Source organism: Amphibalanus amphitrite, unplaced genomic scaffold (genome assembly GCF_019059575.1).
Source record: "Amphibalanus amphitrite isolate SeventyFive unplaced genomic scaffold, NRLGWU_Aamphi_draft 000109F_arrow, whole genome shotgun sequence".
NCBI lineage: Eukaryota > Metazoa > Arthropoda > Thecostraca > Balanomorpha > Balanidae > Amphibalanus > Amphibalanus amphitrite.
This window is the reverse complement of record NW_024881604.1, coordinates 263,881-289,531: the sequence shown is the minus strand read 5'-3', so window position 1 is coordinate 289,531 and position 25,651 is coordinate 263,881. Positions and strand designations below refer to the sequence as shown.

The 25,651-nt window shown below is 54.4% G+C and overlaps 3 protein-coding genes across 3 annotated transcripts in view; all 3 read right to left on the bottom strand.

Moving 5' to 3' along the window:
* Nucleotides 1-17: 17 nt before the first annotated feature.
* Nucleotides 18-22,880, bottom strand: LOC122380893 (glutamate receptor ionotropic, delta-1-like). Its single transcript, XM_043364485.1, has 25 exons — nt 22,819-22,880; nt 22,113-22,458; nt 21,726-21,879; nt 21,149-21,358; nt 20,791-20,947; nt 20,111-20,309; nt 19,564-19,701; nt 19,247-19,328; nt 18,889-19,011; nt 16,536-16,649; nt 14,395-14,501; nt 12,298-12,447; nt 11,779-11,899; nt 11,340-11,482; nt 10,788-10,990; nt 10,305-10,490; nt 5,474-5,644; nt 5,017-5,215; nt 4,570-4,693; nt 3,479-3,725; nt 3,091-3,256; nt 2,513-2,730; nt 2,024-2,174; nt 1,598-1,742; nt 18-1,379 (listed from the first exon to the last, which is right to left on the bottom strand). Exons 9-25 carry the CDS (start codon nt 18,921-18,923, stop codon nt 893-895), a joined length of 2,967 nt encoding a protein of 988 aa, XP_043220420.1. The 5' UTR covers nt 18,924-19,011; nt 19,247-19,328; nt 19,564-19,701; nt 20,111-20,309; nt 20,791-20,947; nt 21,149-21,358; nt 21,726-21,879; nt 22,113-22,458; nt 22,819-22,880; the 3' UTR covers nt 18-892.
* LOC122380870 (E3 ubiquitin-protein ligase parkin-like) lies at nt 19,540-25,242 on the bottom strand. The gene is made up of 6 exons (XM_043364400.1): nt 25,224-25,242; nt 21,726-21,815; nt 21,149-21,358; nt 20,791-20,947; nt 20,111-20,309; nt 19,540-19,701 (listed from the first exon to the last, which is right to left on the bottom strand). Exons 1-6 carry the CDS (start codon nt 25,240-25,242, stop codon nt 19,540-19,542), a joined length of 837 nt encoding a protein of 278 aa, XP_043220335.1.
* The window catches only part of LOC122380913 (protein dopey-1-like), a 38,306-nt gene continuing 36,120 nt past the window's right edge, over nt 23,466-25,651 (bottom strand). The window contains exon 37 of the mRNA XM_043364526.1: nt 23,466-25,628. Within this exon, the coding sequence (XP_043220461.1) occupies nt 25,374-25,628 (255 nt within the window). The 3' untranslated portion in view covers nt 23,466-25,373. The remainder of the gene's footprint in view (nt 25,629-25,651) is intronic.

Below are 25,651 nucleotides of genomic sequence, written 5' to 3'. Positions count from 1 at the left end.
TCCCTTGAACACGTCGAACCGATCATACCTACATGTATTTTCACATCTGTGGTAACAAGTGAGCTCTGAATCACAGTCATTCCAACGAGCGGTAGGCACTGAACGATAACACCGCTCGTTGGGAAAGGGACAGCTAACAACTGACCAGTGCAAACACCCCTACCAAACAAAACTAATGCGGTAGCTAAATCACTCAATCACATCACATTGATCCAACACTAGATCATTATAACTGGCGTACAATTAACAATTACCTGTGCCTTATCGTTGCTTCTGCATCGAATGGCCGCCTAATGACCCCACAGAATACCCCCAGATTCAAAATTTATCTAATCGAGCCCAGTAACTGGTAGCATCAAAGAAGTAAGCAGAGCGCGGTAAATAATACAGCCATAATAAAGAACTGCATCCCCCAGAGCAGACCTAAACCTCCGGTTCGAATGGCAGGTACTCAATTCCGGCCCTATTCACTAAGCGGCAAATTCAAACAACACAATAATTGCACGAGTAATATTCGCAATAGTTGACACACAATACCAGATTCAGCAAGGCACATTCCAACAATAAACATTATATTGCCCCAACAAATATCACTTGGCTAAGACCCGCTCAACACATTCACGCTAACCACGCATCCAATGAGATATGGTGACTTCGTGCGTAGCTATATGTTTGGTTCAGAATTGTATCTGGCCGTGGAAAAGTGCCAACTTATATATTTTCACAGTGGATGTGCTGTAACAGAACAGCGTAGGGTAAGGGAACGGCGGGCTGTTCCCCGATACAGCGTCACTGCCGGCATTATCAGCCTTCACGACGCCAGAGTCGCAGTAAATGGGAATCCTGGCAGAGTCCTAGAGCCTTGCAGTGGGGAGAGGGGTCAGTCTGCGGTTCAATTTCCACCGGTATGTCGATGCAGGTCGCTATCGCGTCGAACCGATCGCTCACCGTGCGTATCACCACCCATCGGACCATGGTGGGCGGTTTTGAGTCGCGCCAGGCCCTGGGTCAGCTCCTTGATAGAGGTGAGCGCTGGCTCCAGTTCAGCGGGGTGGAGCTGGCGCGGCGGGTAGCCAGTCTTCATCACGGTCACCTTGGCGGCTCGGTCGGCCGGCGGCGGGGGCGGGGGCGGCCGGGAGCGGCGGCAGGCGGCGCGGAGAGCGCGCAGCAGCTGCTCCAGCAGCAGGGCGGCGGCTGACACCAGCAGGCCGATCAGCAGCAGCAGGAACGCGCCGCGCATCTCGGTCAGCGAGAGGCCCGTCTGGCCGGCCGGCATCAGCCGCGCCTGGCCGCCCGGCTCCGGCAGACACTGACTGGCGTTCGGCATGAACTGGCGCAGCCAGGCCTGGATCAGGCCCGACTCCCGCATCAGACGCAGGCTGCCGACACAAATTGGAAGTGTGTCAGCACTCGGCACACAGACCAACAGAAGGATGTAGCACAAGGCAGATGGTGCATGTGTAAACTGTTACGTCGAATCATGTGTGCTCGCCCACAAAGCAGAGCGTCCTGTCATTAATTCCTAAGCTCACCTATGGCACATTCAGTAATAGCAGCTGTGGTAAAATCCCTCGGTAAGCCGGAAGTTCACACTCACTATCTGTCGAAGGCGGTCTTGTAGGGGCTGCGTTTCTGCAGTCCGAACACCACAGTGATCTCCATGAGGTGTACGGGAATGATGTCCAGCTGGCACGGGTCGCTGGCGTTGGGGTTCTGAGACAGCTCTCGGCGCATATCCTCGTCTGGGGGAACAGGTCAGCGCAGGTGACACCCCTGCATGTGCTGTCTTGAGCCAAGGGTTGAGGTAAGCATTATCGATACAACATCCGACATCTCCACTCACTTCGCGTGGGGTTAGGGATTACAGCTGAGCTGGGCGCCAATAATCTACCGCATCTCAGTAAAGCATCGGGACATCCCACACGTTTAGATCAGTAGAGGATGGCGGGTCGTCCACCCGCTCGCAGTCCAAAATACACCCACTCTTCTCCCCTCCACTCACGACGAGAACAGCACCACCTACCGACGATGAAGCGGACGTCGAGTGAAGAGGCGATGTCCACCCAGCCGCCTCCCTTGACCTTTGCCAGCGCGTCGCCTACGTTGGCGTAAAACTGTCCGCGGCCCTCGCGGAACATCCGCTCCAGGCCCTGGCTCACCACTGACACAGGGTTCTGCGGAAGAGGAAATAATCGGCCGATCATTAGAACGGAATATGTTAAAACAGGGTAAGAGACGCATTGGCAGGATATATAAAATGCAGGCAAGTGCGCGCTAACTGGCAATGCGACCAATCAAACGGTTTTAGCGTTTCATCATCAGCGTATTTTCGCGTTTCCTTTCCACTCCAAACTGGAAACGGAGCTGAAGCTAGTTTCCTTTTTCCAGCGAAGTTAAAGTTTCCTTTCTCTAACATTTACTGCCATCGGTTGCTGAGAGCTCACCCCGCCAAACCATCATACACAGCACCATCATACACAGCCCGCGTCCACGTCCATGCCACCCCACTGACCACAATGGCCTGCTGCAGGTCGGTGCCGGCCATGGTGAGCCAGCCCGTGTCGGCGCCCGAGATCAGATCGTCCACGTCTCGCACCACGGGCGCCACGCGCGGCACGGTCAGCGTGGCGATCAGGTTGCCCGAGTAGGTGGCCACGCAGATGAGCGTGAACAGCCAGTAGAAGCCGACCAGCAGCCGGCCGGAGAGCGCCGTGGGTAGGTGTTCACCGCCTGCCGACGGAGACCATGTCAGACGAGTTAGAGCACGGGCCGCACACAGACCAACGACGAGCGGAGATTCAGTCAGAGTGACGGCTAGATACAGCTGGCAGCGACTCAAATGCCCGAATCACGGATGACATTTTACGAGTCATTCAGCGTTTGTTGTTTGGCTGTCGACATCCTACGCAAGATGCAAACAAAAAACCTAGCTGAGCTGACTGCCCGAAAGGACGAGTCACAACTCACAACACACTAACTTGAAAAAGAAAAGCCGAATGATTTGTCAAGAACCCTGAGTTTGAGGACTCGTGGATAGGAATTTTAACCAGCTCTCCAAGTTTCCGTCCTAGGTTACATCCACACTCTCACCCTGGTTGATGGTGGCGCCGTACATGTACCAGAGGCAGTTGGTGAAGCGGAACAGGCCCTGGCGTCGGGCGCCGGGCGGCTGGGGTCCGTAGTGCGGCGAGGCGCGAGTCATGAGGTACAGCAGCAGGGACGTCACCACCATCGTCACAAAGATGCCCAGCCACACCTGCGCACAGGCGGACACGCAGTGGGTGAGTCAACGTTGGTTTTAAAGATCACCTGCGCCTGGCTAATGCTAGCACAGTCGGCTACGATACAATCATCGATGATTGTTGAAGACAAGAGGTGCGTTGACATACATAGCTACAAAGTTAAAAAATAGCTACAAATTAAAAACGCCGGTCTCTTCCAAGCTCACTATCCGTATGAGACCTCGTCGGATTGTTACCTCGTCGGTAAACGGGTCCTTGTAGATGAACAGTCCGTGGTCCAGTCGGGCCTTGGGCGCCAGCAGGTCGTAGTAGTCAGTGTAGAACGACTGCGTGTTATCGATGACCGTCTGCCTGACAGGGTTCAGCGCCAGTGCGCCGGCCACGTCTGCCCGGCCGTCTATCAGCATCCGCACCAGGCCCGTCCACGAGCCGTTGGGCAGCCGCAGGCCCCACTGGCCGTCCGGCGGCTCCACAACAGTGTACCTGAGAGGGAGGACAGGGACAATCAGACTCCATAACAGGCCCCACTGGCCGTCCGGAGGTTCCACCACAGTGTACCTGAGAGGGAGGAACAGGGACAATCAGACTCCATAGCAGGCCCTACTGGTCGTCCGGAGGTTCCACGGCAGTGTACCTGACAGAGAGAACAGGGAGTCACCGCGGGCCCATAGGAAACAACAGGCCCCACTAGCCATTCTAGCGGCTCCACGGTCGTGTATAGTCGACTACAGAATGATGTTCCACTTTTCACAGGCAATTATTTGTCTGGAGTGGTAGGCTGTACCGCATCACACGGGCTGAGTTCACAAATTATAGCTTTGTCCCAATGCTCACAATCGCCACGCTTAATTGCGTGATAAACGGCACAACTTAGCGCTCCGGTCAACTGATAGCTTCTGAGGAGTGGAACATCATTCTGTAGTCGACTATACCTAACCTGGAGGACAGTACTGAGCACAGACCCACCAGACTCGGCACATACAGGGTTCAGTTTCACAACACAGCCCACTGGCCATCCGGAGATTCCACAGCGTTGTAGGTACTTAACTGAGAGGACAATGACAGGACACCACAACATAACACCGCTGACCGTCCGGCAACTTCATGGCCGTATACCGGAGCAGAAGACCAGGGACAGGGACCATAAAATCTGACCTAACTGGGCACACAGGGTCGGTGCCGCCCCTCTCAAACACAAATCTTTCTCATATCAGTACTGCAGGCACGAACGGACACCAATCGAACATCGACCGTTCCATCATCTCCACACGTCAGGCCCTCACTCGCCTCCCATCACTCACAGGCGGCCCTACGGCCAATCACTCACGTGAAGCCGAGCTCCTCGGCCAGTGTGTCCATGATGCGGAACCCCAGTCCGGTGCGGTTAACCAGCGCGCCGCTCCTCGGGTCCACGTCGTAGTCCATCATACCGTGCCAAGGCAGCGTAAACACTATCGGAACATAAAACAATTGTCGGGCTCAGCTCCAGCACGGCACTAAATTTCTACACGAGTTGACGTAAAGAGCCCGGCTGGATGCATCCAGCACGACGATAGTATTGCAATGAAATAACTTACTAAACACACGACCTCCCATAAACTTCGTACTCGTTAGTCCACTGTCCAACGATCTCTGTTAGACACAGACAGAACAAAATTCAGAAGCTTATTAAGACTACTGCAATGAAAACGCCTCACTCGAACATGCACAAAGCAATCAGCATCAGCTACATTTTTTCCCGCTGTCCCCACAGGCCGTCCCGCCCGTCACTCACTGATGAGGTGCGCGTCTTTGAACAGGTCCGGAAAGGTAAAGTCCAGTCCCCAGGTTACGTTCCACAGTCCGGCCCGCAGCAGTCCGACGGCCACGCCGCTCTCAGGGCCGGCCTCGGTTGGAGCCGGACGGCCGTACTTGCTGGCCAGCAGCTCAAACTCGAGACAGGTGAGGCACACGCGCCAGTCGGTCAGACGGGCCTGCGGGGCGGAGGGAGAGGTCAGACCATATGGGTAGGAAGGGAAGCAGTTGTCGGTCAGGTGAATTTACCTGTTCAGATCAATACCAGATTTGTTCCATCACCGTTCCAAAGCAACAGGATATGGTCACAGATTCCCCGTCTAGCATTTAGCACGTTTATCCCACCAATCAGACCCTCTTCGTGTCCCGTAGGGCCCGCCCTACCCCATATGACCCTCGAGCCCGATTTAACCACCACTGCGCACCAGACCGCTCACCCGTATGGCGTTATTCAGCGCCGGCGCAGCGGCGGCCCGGGCAGGATCCACTCTGCAGACACTGTCCACAGCCGCCACCGTCTCAGGCAGCCAGCCGTCTGTCCAGCCGGCCTGCAGCGCCTCGGCCACGGCCAGCACAGCAGAGACCGCGAACGTCTCCTCAGAGTCCAGCTGTAAATGTAGAAACACAGCGCTGAGGCCAGGTTCCCGGGTATGGGCTGTTAGCTGACACCGAGCTCTGTTGGAGCCTCCCGATCGAGCCCGCCTTCAAGTGGTGGGAGGTGTGGGTCCACCCGGACCCGCCTCTGCTGGGGCGACCTGCGGAGGAAGCCAAACGGGCTCAACCTGCCCTCTCCAGCGAGGGCCCTGGCGGTGGCCACCCGGCTGCCGCTGCGTTGCTGCGCCACCTCAGCAACCGACACTCAACGCCCGGGGGCGGCGTACGCCCATCGGCAGGCCTGGAGCCGCGCTCGCGCGGCTCGGCCTGCTAAATGATTAACGACGGGTCGGCGCCCCCCGCCGGGACCGACGACGGCGGGGAGGCGCCAGCTGTGAGACCGGGTACCCGACACCGTCGCAGAGCCCGCAACCGACGATATCGCCGTAACAGAGCCCGGAGAAGTCTCCTCACCCTTGTGGTGTGGAACGCGGAGGGCCTCCGCCCGAAGATTGCGGAGCTGTCCCCCTGGCTTCTTGAGGCCAACGTCGACGTACTCGCGGTACAAGAGGGCCAATTCCCTAAGACGGCACCAAGGATGCCTGGCTTCCAGCCCCCAGTCGTGACTCGACGCTCCAGAGGCCGTAGAGCTGGTGGCCCTGTGAAGGGAGGCGACGTCGCCATCTACATGCGTGACGGTCGTCACTTCACAGTACTGAGCGGCCCCTTCAAGCCCGGAGCAGACGACACCACCGAGATCTGTGGCGTTCGCCTACCTGGTAATCCCGATCTGGACATCATCAACATCTACCGCCCGCCCATCCGCTCAGATGAGGCAGACGAGAGACAAGACAACTTCGATCCCGACTACCTCCCCACTAGCGACAACACCATCGTCGCCGGCGATATCAACGCTCACCACCCGCTGTGGGACGCGGACTGCGAAGGCCCGGATGAGACGGGCGAGAAGATCGCTGTGTGGCTGGACAGGACCGGCTGGGTGACCCTCAACGACGGCCGCCCTACCTTCACCAGCTACCGATCTGGCGGGCAGTCGGCCCCGGACGCCGCCTTCTGCAGCCCGTCCCTGGCGAGGAGGTGCAAGTGGGACACAGGCCCAGACATGGGCAGTGACCACCTCCCGATGCTCCTGGAGCTGCAGACTGGACAGTCGGCCCCCAAGAGGATCCGGAAAACCAAGTGGTCATTCAAGAAACCCGCCTGGCTGGCCTTCCAAGAGATGTGTGAAGCCGCCTTCCAAGGAGCGGAACCGGAACACGAACCAGTTCAGAAGATGGCTACCAGGTTCCACTCGATCCTCCAACAGGCTAGTGTTGCCCACGTACCAAGAGGGGCACGAGCCGACGCCAAACCCTGGGCTCTGGACCCGGAGCTGGAGGAGGCAATCGAAGACAGAAGAGCGGCGAGAAGAGCCATGCAAAACAGTAACAGGGACCCCCAGGCCAAGGCACGTTGGATCGAGGCCAAGAGACGCGCCGCTTCCATCGAGCGCCGCGTCTCTCAACGACACTTCAGAGACTTCGTGTCGAAGGACCTCAACAAACACCAGAGCCTCGGGCGGGTCCACAAGATATTGAAGATGTGGGAGGGAGCGTCAGATGACAACCACAGAAAACAAGAAACCATGGAAGACAACGGCCGCACCCTGGTGACGGACAGGGACAAGGCAACGGCGTTCAACCGCACGTACGCCTACGTTTCCAGACAGGTGCGAGCCAAGTCCATCGATCGCCGGGCCAAGAAACAGCTGAAAGAAGCCGAAGTCCGCACCTGCGTAGAGTGCAGGGGTAACAGAACGGGTTGCTGCTCACCGTTCACGGAGGAAGAACTGCTGCGTCAAATCTCCAGCGCCCAACTGAAGAAGTCGCCAGGACCCGATGACCTGTGCAACGAGCACCTCAGACATCTGGGCCCGGTGGCTCGCAGAGCTCTGCTCCGTCTCATCAACGCCTCGTGGCTTACCGGACTGGTCCCGTGGCAATGGCGGCGTGCCGTCATCGTGCCCATTCCCAAGCCCGGGAAGAACCAACGGCTCATAGCAAGTTACCGCCCGATTGCCCTGACATCCCACATCGCCAAACTGGCTGAACGACTCGTCGCGACTCGACTAAACCACATCATCGCAACCCGAAGCATGATCCCGCCTGAACAGGTTGGCTTCAGAGAGAAGCGGGGTGTGGAGGATGCCATCGCTCGTCTAACCCAACAAGTTCAGGACGGATGGCAGCTGAAGCCGTGCCCCCCATCCCGGAGACAGCTGCCGGACGGTGAGTCGGCGCAGAGATTCGTCCTCGTTGCGTACGACTTCGCACGAGCGTACGATAAGGTGGACCATCGCCTCCTGCGTGCCCGGCTCGCTGAGATGGGAGTACCGGCGTGCTTCAACTCCTGGGTGTGGAGCTTCCTCAGAGACCGGCGGGCTTGTGTCGAGCTCAACGGAGCAAGGAGCGGCGAGCGCGTCTACAGGGCAGGGCTGCCCCAGGGCAGTGTTCTGTCCCCGACCTTGTTTTTGTTGTGGTCGGCTCCACTAGCGTCAACCCTCCGAGCCCTGCCGGGCACTACTCCGTACATGTTTGCGGACGACACCTCCACACTGTGCTCGGGTAACACGATTGAAGTCGCGCAGGAGCGGGCACAACGAGCGGCCGATACCCTGGTCAAGTGGGCCCGGGAGAACAAGATGGAGGTGGCGGGCCAGAAAACCCAGCTTCTAGTTCTGTCTCAGAGCCACCGGGACGCCGTCGGTTGCCGCATCCGTGTGGCGGGCCAGACGGTGGAAGGAGGCCCTGAACTGAAGTTACTCGGCGTAACGCTGGACAGGACTCTGGGGTTCGGCCCCCACTGCAGGAACCTCCGCCGCCGCGTCCGCCCTCGCATCTCTCAACTACGACGAATCACCGGTCGCAGCTGGGGCCTGGAGGAGAGACAACTCCGGGCCGTCGCCAACGGCTACGTTAGGGGAGCCATCGAACATGCGGCGGCCGCCTGGATGCCGGCGGCCGCCAGGACTAACATTGATGTTCTGGAACGCGAGATGCGTGCCACGGCCCGAGTCATAACGGGCTGCATCGGGTCGGCCCCCATCCACGGAGTAATGGCCGAAGCCGGCGTGGCCCCGGTCGCGGCGCGCCGCACAGCACTGGCGGCGAGGATGCTGGCGAAGGCCATGGCACTGCCCGAGGAGGACCCGCTACACCGACTGGCCGTGGCGGACCCACCGCGGCGCCTCAAGACCGTCTGCGGATGGCGCCAGTTGGGTCGGGAGGTGTGGCGGACCCTTGGAGTGGAGCCACCGGTGGAGCCGTTGCTCCCCGTGCGCCCCCCGCCCTGGCAACCGACCGGCACGATCAGCTTTAACCTGGACATCGGAGCGGGGCTCCCAGCCGGAGCTGCCGCCTCCACGAAGAAGGAAGCCGCCCTACACCACCTGGCGTCCCTGACCCAATGTGCGACCTGGGTGTGGACCGACGGGTCGGCGACTGGAGGCGTTCTCTGTGGAGGGGCCGGCGCGCTGGTCGTCCACGCCGATGATGACCGCACTGAGCTGAAGAGACCCGCAGGAGCGCTCTGTTCCAGCTTCAGGGCGGAGATGCTGGCCATCGCAATGACCCTGGAACATCTGGCGACACACCCTCGTGACGACACACTGCCAATAATAATCTGCACCGACTCACAGTCTGCCCTGGCTGCACTGAGAGAGGGGCCTTCGGCCCAGAGGACGGTCCAGGGGGCGGAGATATGGAGCCGCCTGCTGGAAATCGCCACACCGGACCGCCACGTGACGCTGCAGTGGGTCCCATCGCATTGTGGGATCCCAGGCAACGAGGCGGCGGACGTGCTGGCGGGGGAGGCGGCGGCGCTGGATCAAGAAATCGCCTCCATCGACGTCAACACCGTCTACAAGGCTGCGGCCCGTCTAGCCAGGGACCAGGCGGCCAGGGACAGACCGTCATACCCAGACCCGACACGCAGAGCGGCGACCGGCTGGTACCGGGAGCTGATGGGTACGAGATACCCGCCCCCGGTCTCCGGCCTGGATCGGCGGACAGCCATCGATGTCCACCAGATCCGGACTGGCCACTGGAGTGGATCGACCCAGTTCCTGCACTCCATCGGCCGGAGCCCCTCAGCCGCCTGCGCCCAATGCCGGGACCTGCTATGCGAGGCCGCCCGGTGCCCGCTGTGCGGCGAAGAGGCGGACACCCCCCGGCACATCCTGCTCACGTGCCCGGGCCTGATGGGTGTTCGCCTCAAAATCCCGGCCGTAGGGAACATCCTACCAACACCCGACGAGGTCTGGCGCAGTGACGTGGTGGCGGCCCTGGTGGCCGCCTTCAGGGCCCTCCAGAGCCGATGAGGCTACGCCGCGGGGCCACCCGCGGCCGGAGGGAAAATCAACAACAACAACAGCTCTGTTGGAAAGAGCTGCGCCAATATTACCAATCTTCTCACGTTTAAACACACTATGGGTTCAATTACATAAATGAATCTACAGAATAGCATCAAAGCCTTTAAATCATTTGAGAAAACGTGAGCTAGTCTGCTATGCAACACGCTATAATTACTTAAATAAGCTAAGCAGCACAAAAACCACAAAGTACCGTCGAACTCTGTCTCATCTTCCGCTCTCCGTCAGCACCCTGCCCCACTCACCGCCTGTCGTCCCATCCGTCGAGCGATGGCGGCCAGCGGCGCTGTAAGTCGGCGGCCCAGCAGACGCCGCGCCACGGTGACGTTGGCGTCAGCGGGCAGCGTCAGTCGGGTGACGCCGCCGTCCGTCCAGCCGTCAGCCAGCACCAGCCACGGCGAGGCGGCCGTCATCAGACCGGCCGCGTCCACCTGCAGTCAGTGAGAGGGATAGAGTGTTAGACCACCAAACATGGTGAGGAGGCCGTCATCAGACCGGCCGCGTCCACATGCAGAGAAAGTTTACGTGAAGTGAGCGATGTGAAAATGGACAGAGGCGACTCAGCTCATGTGTACACGACTTAGCTACACCTCGGCTACACGACTTCGCCACACCTTAATCAGTAACTGATGCAGATGAGCAGCCAAACCGACAAATGAATGAAAGTTGCTACATTCCCTCTCCCATCTAAACACACTTCAAACATCCCCTCTCTTACGAACGCTCACCTCGTCGAGGATCTCCGCCAGTCGCGGCGGCTCCGTCAGCAGCACAAACGCCCACATGGCCGGCAGAAAGTCGGCGTCCGGACGAGGGGTGTTTAGCAGCCGCAGCAGCAGACGGCGCACCTCGCCGTCCGCTGAGCCGGGTCGGACCATCTCCTGGGACAGGTGGGAGAGACGCGCCGACAGCAGGAACGCCCGGTCCGGAGCTGGGGGGGGGGGGGGGGTTGGTCAGGGTACATATAAGAATCTTGGGTCAGGGTATGAAGCAGCGAATTGTTACACTGGTTTGATGAAGGTGACGATATGATCAAGATAAATGTGGAGCATCCCAATTAATATGTCCGAGATTATCTATGTTTAAATGATCTTCACAAAAATAGCGAACTGAGACTAAAAGCAGAAGGCATATGAAAGTGCAGGTGAATGTGCAATGCCCTTAGTCGATGTGAAATCGATAATCTTCCAGCTGAGCACCGAATGATATTTATCATTTGAAGCCATTGATCCCCAGACTGTCCCACTGTCACTTGAGAGCACATTCCACTACCGACGTACGCTGTTCACGGGTTGTGACGGCGGTGACGCCCTGTTTGTTCGTGGACGTCATCCACTCGGTGACCAGGGACACCAGGTCCAGGTGTTCGGCCTTGGAGAGGAACACGCCATCACCGTCGGCCGATGGCGGCAGACAGTAGAACCTAGTCGGTAGAGGCGGTGTCAGCGGAATAGGGCATGGTGAGGCGTAAGGGAGGGCGGTGTGTGAGAAGACCTAGCCAATGTGAGTGCCAATCTCATCATGGTGAGCGGAATTACGCGAAGATACGTCTTAAGACTCTTAAGCGAGGTATTTTATTCAGTTTACAGACAGTATTTGATCTAATTACGAATCTAAAAAAGGAAATACACCAATTACATATAAGTGACACTTCCGAATGGCACGCCTCCGCTAACTGAATATACATCATCAGGCCCACCGTCGGTATTCAATGCTCACCCGTTGACCACAAAGAAGGGCACGGCCAGCTCGCTCGTCAGGCGGCGCAGCTGCTGGACCACGCTGCACGAGTTGTCCAGGGAGATGAGAGCCACCACCGGGCCGCGCAGGAACCGGCATACTGGCGATAACACAGCGCGACAGAATGTCAGGGGCTGACACACACTGTCAGGAACCAGCACACTGCACGAAAACTCGGAACACTGTCAGGGAATGAGAAAGTGGGACCCTGATGACAGCCTGCACACAGAGATACAGTACTAGAGGCTGGCCAGGCACACATAATCAGGAACCGGCAGACTGTCGAAAAAGACGTGGGACACTCATGGACTGTGATGATTATACCGGCGACAAATTATTCACGACAGTCAAGCATGCCACAGAGTAGGTATTACGTCTGTCGGTATGAAAACTGGCGGGTGTACCCGACCTTCATTTCTAACTGAAACGAATATGACAAGTCCGCCGTTTGCGCCCAGGTGCAGCGCTGCAAACGGTCCGTGAAGTAGGGCTACGTACGTTGATGCCGCAGAGTGGGCTGGCTGGCGCTGAGGTAGTCGAGCACGAGCCGCGTCTCCGGCAGCTGGCGGCCCTCGGCGTTCAGCCAGGAGACGGTCTGCTGGAGAGCGGCCTCGGAAGCACCACCCGTCCGCTCCGGCAGCACCACACCTGATAGAACAGAAAGATACGCACTGAGAGATAATGCTTTGATAAGCACACGTCTTCTGCCGACAGAAATCAGCAATCAGCATAAGCGGAGTGACAGAATAATGCATATAGGACGCAATATTGCCCTTTTGCGTGATTTTTATTTTGGCACGTTCGGTCTCGTTTATTTAGGCCTGTTGTTGTGGCACCGCATCTTAGGCAAAATATAGGACAATACAGCTAAATGTTTATTATTTAATGCATACAGTAAATAATAAACATTTGTATTCCGGCGCGACAACCGCGGTCTACCAGCCCACAAAGACGCTCTGTACCTCATAAGCCCTCAGTGACGTCACGCGCCTCAATAGCGCGGTAATGTCCTTCGGTCATTCAGCCGCCAACAATAGCATTGTGTGACTAGAGGGGCGTATCAGCGCCCCCGGGTACCCCTCCCCGCCGTAACGGTATGCGTGCCACGCGGGGCTTTCACTGGCTTTCGTCGTGTCAGCCCTGGATGCCATGTCAGAGTGCCGCTGCCGATTCAGGCCCGGGTGTGTGTTGTAAGCCCAATATAGCCTGGATAGGATGATAAAGCTTGTCGTACAAAGCCCCGGAGGTGGCAGCCAGGTCGATATGAGATACAAACTACGGACGGTAAATTGGAGCATACCCTCCACGGACACTCCACGAACAACGAACACTGTGCAAACCGTACCCACTTTCAAAGTGTCACTTGTCAGGACTAAGTGAAAGCGTGCCACAAACAGCAACTCTGGGTAGTAACTGGCTTCCAAAACAAACACAATATGTGACAGCCTTATTTTTTAAAAAGAAAAAAAAGATCAACAACGAGAAAATGCGGCTACAACGAGGATTCTGACGATTAATCGTTGTAGGAGTTTTTAGGCTTATTGTAAAAACTTTCAAGTAAAGAAGTTCGTAAGTCGCATGACTTACTCGAAATGCAAGTAAGTCGTGACTTGCATTTCGACCACATCGCTATCGGCCTAAAATGACAAAACAAAATCGCAGTCTTGTAAGTCAAATAACCAACGAGATAATTTTGGGAAAACTCTTTTCAATGCACATCTGAAAAAGTCTTCAAAGGCATGTTCGTTCAATGGTCTTAAAAAAGCACTTCAGATTACTATCGAAAAGCCTATCAATGAAAATCATTCCATTTGGTGATCCACATCATTTGTAAAATTTAAGATTTGCGATGCATCTACCAGAAACTATCACTTAAAAACGGCCACCAGACATTCAATAATAAAACTAATGATCTTCCCATGTGCTAGCATTTGTTGACGAGTTATGTGACGCTGGGTGACTGGCCCGGCGCAGACTGCAGAGTCGGTGGTTCCAGAGAGCACTGAGCAGAGTTCAACCAGGCCGCGGCACCACACCGCTTGCACCCGGTAATTTGTCCCCGAGTGGGTTTATAGGATGATGAGCCACCAGTAAACTGGTATGTCATCAGTAAAATGGAACCCAGGACATGAGCTGCACTGATATGGCGACACAATGTGCCTGTGTCAACGATCGGCTACTTTCGCCCTACAGTGGATGAGTGCAAACGAAACAAGGCTGGATGCCACAGCAACGCGGGCGATAAACGCATCGAGTAAAATCAAAGTCCCCTATTGCAACTGGCCGACCAATAATACAAACTATCCCGCTTCTGAAGCTAATGCATGTGCGAACTCCAGATGTACTTAGGTACTTGCATGAGCTAATCAACCTTGCCTGTGTATAAAATGTAGAGAAATATGGATATGTTCGCTAGCTTTCTCTGCGTCCGCAGTCCGATTGCAAAGCAAAACTGAATGAAGATACAAAAGTAAAAAACGCATCAAGTTCGAAAGCCGAACTTCACTAATTAAGCCGAACCCTCTAATTAAGCCGAAAGCCGAACCCTCCACCCTCACTAGTTAGTGAAAGTCACGGAAGTCAGCGACTGCTTACCAATTGTGACGGAGTTTGGCGCCGCCTCTGAAGTCGGTATGATAATGATGGAAATGATGAGCACATTCACACGCTGACACACACCGCGTAGAGCCGGCATGGCGCGCCTGAAATAACGAGAAAGGGTCAGAACGGGCGGCCAGGCAAAACCAAGAGAGCTATATAGTTAGGTCGCCGAAATGGCCTCAGAGAGCGTTGTGAGCCAGACGGTGTTGCGAGACGAAACAAATGGACGCTGGGAGAGAATCAGGAGAACGGACGGAGCGTGCTGCAAGTCAAAACGGGACCAATCACAGAGGGGCACAAAGTGGGCGGCGGGACCAGGGCCGACCACGGTAACTGGCACCGCGCCAGGTTCTAGGAGAAAGCGGCCGATATCTGCTGCGATACTGAACCTACTGCACGCTGGGTAGCCTCGTGGTGTCAGCCTGGCACACCGCGTCCTACCCACGTCTGCTGTCCTACCATAGGTTCGGACTTCCCTTGTTCTGAAATTCCGAGGCATCCGGTTACCCACACGCCCAGCCGGATTGGTTAGATCTAGGGAACCGTCAGGCTGTTTCATTATCAACATCACAATAAAACTCGCACCGACGGGTGTCACTTACTATTGATTGTAATTAGGACAAACAATTGAAGATGTTCACATGACGGAATAAATTGGCTACCTCTTTAGCCGGGTGATACCAAGTGTGTCACCAGCAAAACTGAGCACAATGGTTGCCATAACGACAAGTACACAGGCCAGAACCAACAGACAAGAGAAGACGCCGGACATTGACATTTAATTAGCCAGAGTGGCGTAAAGACTCGCGGTAAACGGAAACCCGAGAAGAGGAGACACTACCACATGGCGAACGCGTGGTAAAAGCTTCGGCAATTCGGCTATAGAAGCATCCGTCGGCGCTGCCAACTGAGTTTGTGAACCTGCAATGCACATTAATTGCGCATGGTTAACTGCAATTGTTGTGGAATGGATATTTATGGATAAACAAATCAATAGAATTCAATATCAATAATAGGCCAATGAAATACTTTCATTTTGTTGTGAAAATTGCATCTCATCACTTAGGCGATCCAGCCAGGTCAGGTTACTCTCGGAAGTTTGGTACGACTCTCGCGAGATTAAGCGGTAGGTTTTGCACTTTTACATTTCCGATTATATCTCAGAAACTAATCGGTCTACGATAAAGCCATTTTACACGATCATGGCCGGCTTGTTACCCAACAAGTCGATCGCATCTTCAACACTTAAAAGACGACGAAAATATAGCCTGAAGTACACTAATTTTTCTAGGTGCAAAACTTACCGCTAAAACCCGCGAGACCTGTACGTTCAATTTCTTTTGAACGTTGTACTGTGCATTCTGCCTAACATTCAGAAACATAAACTATCTACTGTGCGTCCATTTTTCTGCGTTCCATTTTACCATGCTATAGAGCACGTGATTAAAAAGTTTTCAATGAAAACTTTTACTTAAGTTTTCCCACCACATGCACTTAACGCTTTTAGCCTGCATCGACCAGACCCTTTCACTAACGCTCACCTCATTCGTTGCTCACGCGAGCGAGGCAGGCCCGTTTGTCCTCATGGAGACAACACAACAACTCGTACTCAACCTCCGGTCGCCATTACACACACACACAACTCACAGCTCCCAAGCAGGCAATGCTACCCGCTTCCGGTGTCCACAGCGGACCCAACGGTCACAAAACGGTCAGAGAACGGTCAGAGCTGACCGGCGCGGCGGCGGACCGGACCGACCGCCGCTACCCAACGGTCAGAGACGACTGACCCACCGATCGAACGACGGCGGAACGACTGAAGGTCACTGACGACGGAGTGACTGGTCCTACCCTTCACTCAATATACCCTGGGAGTGACCAGTGACCAGCAGCCTCCGACCGACTTGGCAATGGAGCAATGGCAGCAATGGCAGCGCCTGGTCACCCCAAACGCTGACCGGGGGAGAAGAGGCGTAACACAGCGAGGGAGCGTAAGGCTTGCTTTATATATATCCAGTCCAAATTATGTGTGTACATTTCCGAACTCGTGGAAGCATCGGTTCAATGAAAAACAAAATGTTAAAGTAACATTAGGACCGAACAGAAGCCAGACAGCGAAGTTCTAGCGTACATACCTGGCTATCCGAACCAGTGGCTGCCCATGCACTCCCGGGTCCACTCTGTCTGACACATCCAGCACCAGTGGAAGCCGCACTGCGTCCGCGGGCAGATCATGTGCATACAGCCGCCTGTAACGAAAGGAACACATAGGTTGGCGCGCTACTCAGTCGCACCCAACAATCGCACTGTGTCCGCGGACAGAGCATGTGCATACAGCCGCCTGTAACAGGAACACAACGGTCAGTCACATCTCACACAGCCGCCTGGAACAGAGGGGACACAAGAGTCAGCTGGTCACATCTGACCCAGCCGGGACACATCATCATCTGTCGCTGGTCAGCAGCCGAAAATTAGAAGCCACCGTGTGCTTTAACCATTCCAATGTGATTTACCAGCAACCAACGAAAATGTCGACTTAGGTTCGGGATACTACGATGTCTACTGTCAATAATGTCAAAGAGTCAATCAGCTAGTTTTAACCGCCATCGAGCGTCAACGGGTGACCATCTCGCTTCAGTTTAAGGCATTAAAAGGGTCATCAGCGGTCAGCGCACTGCTAGTTGCAGAGCTGCTGTAATGGGTTTCCATCAGGTGCCAAACAGTCACCGAGTCTACACCAAACCAAGCTCATTCATCGGGTGGTCACAAGTCCAGGGTCAGGAGACGGGTCGATGTAAGCAAAGGCCACCGGCCGATACATCATAACGGTAAATTAACACACCGGCAACTGGAAAACTTCGCTAGTGGCCAGCTGAATAACAAACTTTTCCAATAATTATTTCCGTCTATCTTATTCCCGGTGGGCGAGAGCGTTCGTTTGTTGCCATTACCGAGTCCCTTGTGGTAGGTGGCGGGTTACCAATAGTTCACACAGGAGGAGACCGGCGGTTACCAGTGGACCCCGCTGACAGTCATTGAGGCACAACTCCGCCGGTACGGTACACCACGGCCGGCGTTCGGCCTATACCGTGTAGCTCGACATACAAACCAGTTTGTCACACGATAGCAAAAACAGCGAGCAATTAATGTCGAACAACGAAGCCATAAACCTATTCCCTAATCTCGGGCTATAATAAGTCAAAGCCCACAGCAGCATATGTCAACATCGGACCGCTGCGGTCCTCGCGACCACCGCCTTGCTCGCGCCCGTCCCACCGTGGCCAAGCACGGCGGTTGTAATACCCCGTGAGCGGTTCACAGCGCGCACCGGGACAGGGTCACGGGTAAGCACCCATAAGCATCGCCGTTACAGAGTGTGGCGCCGGCTCGAATCGATAGCGCTCGTCAGCGGGCTTTCATTGGCAGGGCCGCATGGACCGCCTTCACTGAGTGGTAAACGGACGGCGGCGAGTGGTGGCAGACGGCCTAGTCTTAGAGATTCGAGAACCATTTATTACAAGGGTTTTCAGTAGAACTTCTGGCTAGCACCATTCGACCTAGGGCTTTATATTGCCAATGCTTTAGGATTTCCTCTTAATCAATGCCAGTTAGCGGAAATATTGATTAAGTTGAGCACAATGGCAGTGTCACAACAAGAGGATAAGAGGAGTCAACACTCGGCAAAACGACACAAAGATCGCGGACGGTGGAACAATAGTGACAAATGGGGCTTGCGAAGAGTGGCAGCTGAAGGTCGGAAAAAAACGGGCCGTAGTGTATCCACTATTCATCCACGTTATGCAGGACAGGTGGTGCCTTACCAATACATATTTGTGATGTCCCACCTACGCCGAAGTGCGAGTCAAATACTTCCCCTTCAGCCACCACACAACGAAGACAATCTTACAGAATTAGTGCCTGTTTAGCTTCAAAATACGAGAACACGTTTTACTCACATAAAACTGCGCGATTCTTCCGATCCAAAGATATCACCCTCCCTGGAACACTCGATTGCGATTCCCGAATCAAGTGTCTCTCGAATGAACTATGCGCTTCCCGTGTGCTAAGTACTTCAAGACGTTTTCGTTATCCAAATAAGCCACCCTGGGACGGTTCGGCCATTCGTTTGTATTCAGCTCTGATACCTGTGCGACTATTTAATGTCCGTGTTCGGGCACGCGTGTTGTGCGATCACCTGCCTGCTACCGGTGGCAGTTGGCGCTGGGTGGTGCTGTGAGCTATAACGGCTGAAGATACCTGAGTTCAATGCGACATTATTTGCAGGGTCTACAGTTGTGTTACTTTCCATTGTATGCACGTTTCGACGTAACGCAGACGCAGTGTCTAAAGCAAGGACGTACTTCCTTAATCAAGGAAGAAAAATAGGTAGCTAAAAATAAGATCGCAGCCTGTCAATTAACATTCATATCAGAACAGAAACGTTCTGATCCGTCCCCGCCTTCCCCTCCGGCCTCCACAGTTGCTTACCGTCTCGTTCCGTGGGCGTGCGACACTTGGGGCATGGCTTAGTGATGACCTGGATGGTGGAACGCGTGGCCTCCTCCCAGCGCGCCTGAGCCACCTCGTCCACACCGAACGCACGACCGCCACCTGTCGGACATAGAGGAAACGTCAGCGGCGCAGCGCCGGCAGAGATGTGACGAACTCCTGATGCTGATACTGATGACTAATGATTGATAGGGAAATACAGGGACGTCGAATGAAGGACGGTGATTGAACTCGTGAGCAGAAGCTTTCCAAGTTTTCAGTGCCGTTGAGTGTGGAAATGGTTACTGGGTTATAGAGAAAGAGTCCCGTCTAGAGATCACTGGATCACTGCACTGACCTGCAGTCGGGGCACCGACGCCACCGCCAGGGTCACATTCGCCCAGGTGATACCCCTGAAGACAGTCCCGGCAGAACACGTACTGAAAAAAACGGACGGACAGCTGTAAGCAAGGAGCACTGAACATCACAGCGCATACCGACAGATTGGCACAGCTTGAGATAAATATCGGTACTGAATCAGTGTGAGCGATAACAGAAACGTTAAAAACGGCGAATGAAAGCACGAGCAATGAATCATAAATCAAGGCAAATATCAACGAGGTTAAAGACGTTACTTAGTCCGCTCGTCAGTCAATCGATCCCCGCGCCGCTCACCTCACAGCCCTGTTGGCACTGGACGCGGCGACACTCGGGGTCGGGGATGAGACCCATCCCGCAGCCGGGTCGGGGACAGAGCACGCCTCCGGCCGCCAGCACACACTCCTCGGCGGCGAACCGCTGGTAGCGCTCATACTGTCAGAGAAGGGAGGGGAGGTTAGAATATAGCCACTGGTAACGCTAGTACTGTTAGACAGAGGAGAGGAGACCGACAAGAATATAGACGCAGGTAGTACTCATACTTTGTCAGATAGAGGGTGGATGTGGCAACTGCGCAGTTGTTACCCACCTCAGAGAGGCTAGCAGGAACAGTCATTTTTTCCAAAATAGTATAAATGCAAACACTAAACAGGAATCAAATAGCCGACTTGTTGAGCTCAACGTCAATCACCACGATTAACACGATTCTTCGCCACCAAACCCACCAACTGATTTCCACACACGATCGCAATATTCGAGCTATCCGGCATCGAGCTATATGCGTCCGTCGTTCTCGCAACCACCTCACTAGTCACTACACCACCGTTCGTCGTCCACCACCCACCTGTTCGTCTCCCATCATCCGGAAGTGGTGCACCTCTCTGATGACCGACTGCGGACAGCCGGCCGGACAGCCCAGCGTGAAGCCCACCTCGGGGTCGTTGAGCAGCTGGCGCTCATCCAGCCGGCTGCGACAGTAGGTGACGAAACACTCCAGACAGGTGACGTGGCCGGCGGCGCACGGGTAGGCCACCACCCGGTCACTGGCGGGCCAGTGGAACAGTCAGAATCACCAGAGGGACAGCACTGCAGAAGAGTACACTCGGCCGCGCACGGGTACGCCACCATCCGGTCACTGGCGGACAGAGAGAACGGTCAGAATTACCGGGGCGTCGGATGGAGACAGTCTCCAAAGTGAAACAGGCAGTGACAACTGGATATTTAGCACGGGAGCTTCTCTTCATTGGAGCTTTCATTTTATCAGCAAGATCGATTAGATTCCATGCCAAGGATATCATGTATCGACGAAAAAAGCATAAGAGTAAACCCCTCGCTTCTCCACAAAAGCAAAGAGGTCAGTAGTGACTAGTGAGCCGTAAAATCAGCAGCAAATCAATCAAGCAACAACGGAACCTCGCCAACCCCATGACTCCAATCGACATCTTACATCAACTCCTTGCCAAAGCACACAGCATCTACTGTGGGTCCAGCGACGCAGACCACCTGGACTCAGTGTGGACTCACCAGACGTCGGTGCAGGCCAGACACGGGATGTGCCTCAGGTTGTTCCGTACCAGGTCCAGAGGCACCGCCTCGTCGCCCTCGCCGAGACTGGCGTGCTCCGCACACTTGAAGAAAAACTCGGCGAACTCTCCATCGCAGTCGGATGTGTCACAGGTACCTGGTCGAGTACAAAGAGAGAGACGCCGCATGATACAGGTGACACAAGCAGCAGCTGCATCCCACTAAGGACTGGTCCAGGATCCTCAACACTCACAGTTTATACAGGATAGTACAATTTACAAGCATAATTATAAGCCCTCTCGACGATTAGCGAGGAACGCAGCCCCACGCCATCGCTCCTATGTTCCCGATCACTCACCCGGCACCCGCCGCGGCCGCAGCACGTCCTCCCAGGAGCACGGGTCGCGGCGCACCGTGAACGCCCCCTGGCGGCAGGTGGCGCAGCGCACGCGCAGCTTGCCGCGTCGCAGCTCGCCGCACGGCTGCGAGCAGAACACGTAGAAGCTGGACTGGGTGGCTGATCCGCCATCTGCGCTGGCATCGCCTCCGCCGCCGCCACCCTCGGCACCTGAGGCAGAGGAGTGTTGTCAGGGATGGAGAGCTAACCTGATCAGTCCGGGGAGGCTGGGAATGGGAGGGGTAAGAGCCAGGGGGATTGGTTAGAGTTGAGAGAATAACCAGGGGGCCAGAGAGACTTATGTCTGCCTTATGGGCACCTGGTCCATGACTAATGGTTAGAGATGGTGACAACTCACTTTGGGGCAGCTTAGGGAAAGTCTGTAGGGAGACAGGAAAATGTTGATAGGGCCAGTGTCAGGGACTGGTACTGATAAGCCACTGAGGGTTTAGACTTTATTTATACTTGGTGCTGTTTTTATGCCCCATTTTAGCAAAAGAAACTACAAATCAGCACACCATACCAGAGAGGTGCTCACCTGTGGCTGGCTCAGGCTCCTGGCCATCCAGAATCTTGGTGATGGTCTTGTTGAGAGGTTCACTCTCTGAGGCTGTCCGCTCTGCTGGACCTCCAGAAACACGATGAACCAGCTGGACAGCATGCAGGACACTCTGCTGTCCCAGGTCACATTCCTGCAAACCACAATGTTACACGATCACATGAAGTCTTTCATTTGTATGACAATTTGGATTTATTATAGCTTATCCAGGTTTTTTCTCAAATGTATTTCAATTTCTAGCCATTCAATCACCCATTCAGGCTTAGAATCTAAAAATACAGCCATCAACTTTGCATTAAAAGCTTGCAAACATATTCAATCAAGAAAATAGGTAACTAAAACAACAATAATATGTTAATATACTACCTTGACTTGAATGTCATTTCTCAGCTCGTGGCCTGCAAAAATAATCTTCAAATCTTCTGCATTGACATTCAGCTTCTCCGCAATGGTCTCCTTGACTTTCTTGATTGACCACTCTGGCTGAACATTGATTGCCACATTATTGGCAGTCTTTGGTCCAGCACCTTGTCGAGACACCATTTTAACAAATATCTTAAGTCCATTTGCATTGGTGTCTTCAATGCGACTCAAACCAAACAGCTCAGCGATGGCCAGCATGACAGATTTGATTAAATCAAAGAGGAAAAATCCCATTTAAGGGCAGGCTTTTTACTTCCTTTCCCTTAAATTTGTTTCAGGTGTTTTGATCCTGTAACATAGGACATACCGTTGGAAAACCATTAGGTTCAAGGCAGTAGGTATATGTCAGGTTGAGGTAAAACAAGCAAAGACGAGCTGGCATTAGTAAAGCATTAGCAGACGTCACACGAAGGTTTTCCAACCAAGGAGAGGCGCTGTAAGTTTGTAGGTTCATAGGTTGTAGGGTAGGTTTGTAGGTTGTAGGTTTTTAGGTTGTAGGTTGTAGGTTAGGTTAGGTTTGTTTAGATTTTGTTAGAAAGAAGTACCTCCAGGCATAGCGCCTCTCCTTGGTTGGAAAACCTTCGTGTGACGTCTGCTCTACTAATACCAAATCGAATAGACACATTAATATGCACATTATGCACATCACCTTCTTAAAATCCAAGGCAAAAAAGCAAGGGGCAGTAATCTTGAGGGGCACCAACGCACATTGATAATGCGGCCGATAGCCATATAAGGAGTGCGCTAGAAATGAAACAGATGCGCATATTTTCTAGCCATTTTCTGAAGAGATGAGACCACTATATAAAGCTGGACTATGTTGAGCGATAAATGCTCGCAAGATATTCGGCGCTACGCGCCCTAAACCACAACAACAGTTATATGAAGATATACAATGTAGCTCCAAAGCTCGGCAAAGTCGCAAACCGTGGTGCAACCAAGGCCTGACGCAGTGAAGGCACGCAATGTCGAAAATGCTTAGCATTACAAGTTACAACTGATTCTTATCTCTGGCAGGCGATGACCCTAATTGCCAGATAATTGTATATTGCAGACCGGCAATTGGCATTTGGGGCTCTGATGAACCATAATTTTTCGCAATTCTCCCAACATAACATCAAGCCATGCCTAAGCCGCACAAGTCCGATCAATAAATATATTAAAAATATGCTTAACTTAGGTATAGTCTTCTAGTCTCATTCCATGAACGCGTTGGAATGCCTGTTTGGAACCACCGACTTACGCCCGAAGTCGACCACCGCGCAGTGCGTAATATCCGCATGTCAAAACATACTGTCGCATACATGAGAAAATATATTATCCCCAATATCACAAGAATGTCCTCTTGCACTCCATGCTTTGGATATATGATCATAGGCTCTATCATAAATACACACTATATACACGATGAATGCGGTCCACGTACCGCCAGGATGACCGCTTGTTCTGTGGGCCCGCACCGTCCCGACCTGCCGCCGTCAGTTCACAGTCAGAGGCCGTGCGACAAACAGCATAAGGACCCAACTCAGGACGGCGCACAGCCCGCGCAGCAGCAGCGAACGTGGAGAAGCAGTCACAGACTGCAGCATACGTAACATCCCCGATATACGTCAGATACTACCGGGCGAGACCTGGCCTCGTGAAACTACACAAACGTAACGTGGCGGAAACCTCTCGGCAACAACAGCAAGCGTGGAGGCCTGGTGCGACTAGAGTAACTACGCAACATCAGCAGCGACCAGCTGCTGTGATGAAACACCAAACAGGGGCCAACAAAGGCACGGCAGCGCACCCCGCCGCCGTCCGGAATCTGATACATCTGCTGGACAAACCATGCCCGCCGGACGAACCATGCCCAAACTACAACCAGTCCCATATCACAATCACAATAGCAAGAAACCTTTGATATATGTTAGCCCAGCAAACCCCGTTAGCACAAAAAACAAACATTTAGACTGGCGACTAAGTACAACCAAGATTAAACAATAACGGAACATATTTTCTATCAGCATACTTTGCATAAACCCCTTATCAATACGATTTTACCGATAAATGTAACACGCCTCCCGGTTTGGCAAAGAGCTGTCGAGCCCGACATGAAAATAGTCGCACAAAATACTTCTCGCGGTACAATTCCTTGTCATAAGATGATGTAATGTTGCCTTTGGCCCGCGGTACAATTCCTCGTCATAAGATGATGTAATGTTGCCTTTGGCGACGACCCATTACACCATTCATTTCCCATGGTCAGAAAATAAGCACCCTGGAAGCTGGAGGCGCTCATAGCGCGGATGATCACGCATAGCATCACTGGGACTCGGCGAGCACACTGGAATGGCCGCCCGCCCGCCGCGGGCGCTGCGACTGGGCTGCGACACACAGCGGCTTAGAGAAGGACGGCTCCGAAACCCGACACAGGTACGGGGAGCGGCAGGAGCGCCCACTCCACTGACTAGAGCGGCCAGCTGACGGCTGTACCGACACAGACAACCGGACATACAGTCACACTCGGACCCGTCAGGACACACCCTCAGACACACTGGGACACCCAGGCACACAGACACAGCAGGCACAGCATCGAGGCATTCGCAAATATACCCAGTGGGGGAGAGGGCAGCTAACGGCAAGGACAGGTAGAGGTCAGCACCTACTCGACCCCGGATGTCGAAACGATAAAACGCGATAACGCCCTTGGGCCTCACAGGCGATCGATTCTGGACAGCGGCAGTCATCACACATCGAGATACATTCGGAAGGATTAGGAGCGTATCTCACACAATCTAGGCGCCCAGCTATCTACGGCACAGCTCAAATGGCCGCGACGGATGCCGGGATATGACGGTAGCCCGGCGACCACCCAACTAACTACAACTACAATAGAAAATAAATATTATTGTACATCACGCAAAAATGAAATAAGGCGTGGAATTGGCTCAGCGTTCCCCAGCGCTTCTCCAGTAATGGCGTTTTCCGAACGGAGACTTCTGATTGTCCCTTCGAGGCTGAAGTAAGCAGTGTCACGGTTTGACAACCTTGCATACTCGTCACTCTCACCTTCCGTCGTTCCTCCCATTATGCCACTCTCAATTACAATCTAACTCACGCTCATCAGTATCCTCTGACAAGAGAAGTGTGTCGGAGACCCCTCAGAGCGGCGGGTGTTCCACAGTGGCAGCGGTCCACCGTACAGGACGGTCACAGCCGCTACCGCTGCTCTCCCAGAGGCTCCAGGAAGTCTCTGGCCAGGACGGCCTCCACGGCGGCCACAGTCTCCTGTTCGGCGGACGGCCGAGGACCGCGGTCGGCCGGTGTCGCCGGGCTGGGGTCGCTGGAGCGCGGCCGGCCGCCGCCCAGAGCCATGAAGAACGGGTACAGGTCGGCCGGCTGCCGGACCGAGGTGACGTGTAGCAGCGGTTGGTGCGGCGCAGCGCGTAAAGGCTCCGGTGGTGAGCCGCGACACTGCCGGGCAGATGGACGGAGAC

What these genes read in the sequence shown, in the direction of transcription:
- LOC122380893 (XM_043364485.1), bottom strand. Translation starts at nt 18,923, where the DNA reads ATGCCCCAAGTGTCGCACGCCCACGGAACGAGACG. An exon ending in CAAAGACGCGCACCTCATCA is followed by an intron (nt 4,694 to 5,016) that starts GTGAGTGACGGG and finishes ATGTTCCGATAG; the next exon opens with TGTTTACGCTGCCTTGGCAC. An exon ending in GCCGAGGAGCTCGGCTTCAC is followed by an intron (nt 3,726 to 4,569) that starts GTGAGTGATTGG and finishes CCTCCCTCTCAG; the next exon opens with GTACACTGTTGTGGAGCCGC.
- LOC122380870 (XM_043364400.1), bottom strand. An exon ending in CTGGCCTGCACCGACGTCTG is followed by an intron (nt 20,310 to 20,790) that starts GTGAGTCCACAC and finishes CTGGCCCGCCAG; the next exon opens with TGACCGGGTGGTGGCCTACC. An exon ending in GGATGATGGGAGACGAACAG is followed by an intron (nt 19,702 to 20,110) that starts GTGGGTGGTGGA and finishes CTTCTCTGACAG; the next exon opens with TATGAGCGCTACCAGCGGTT.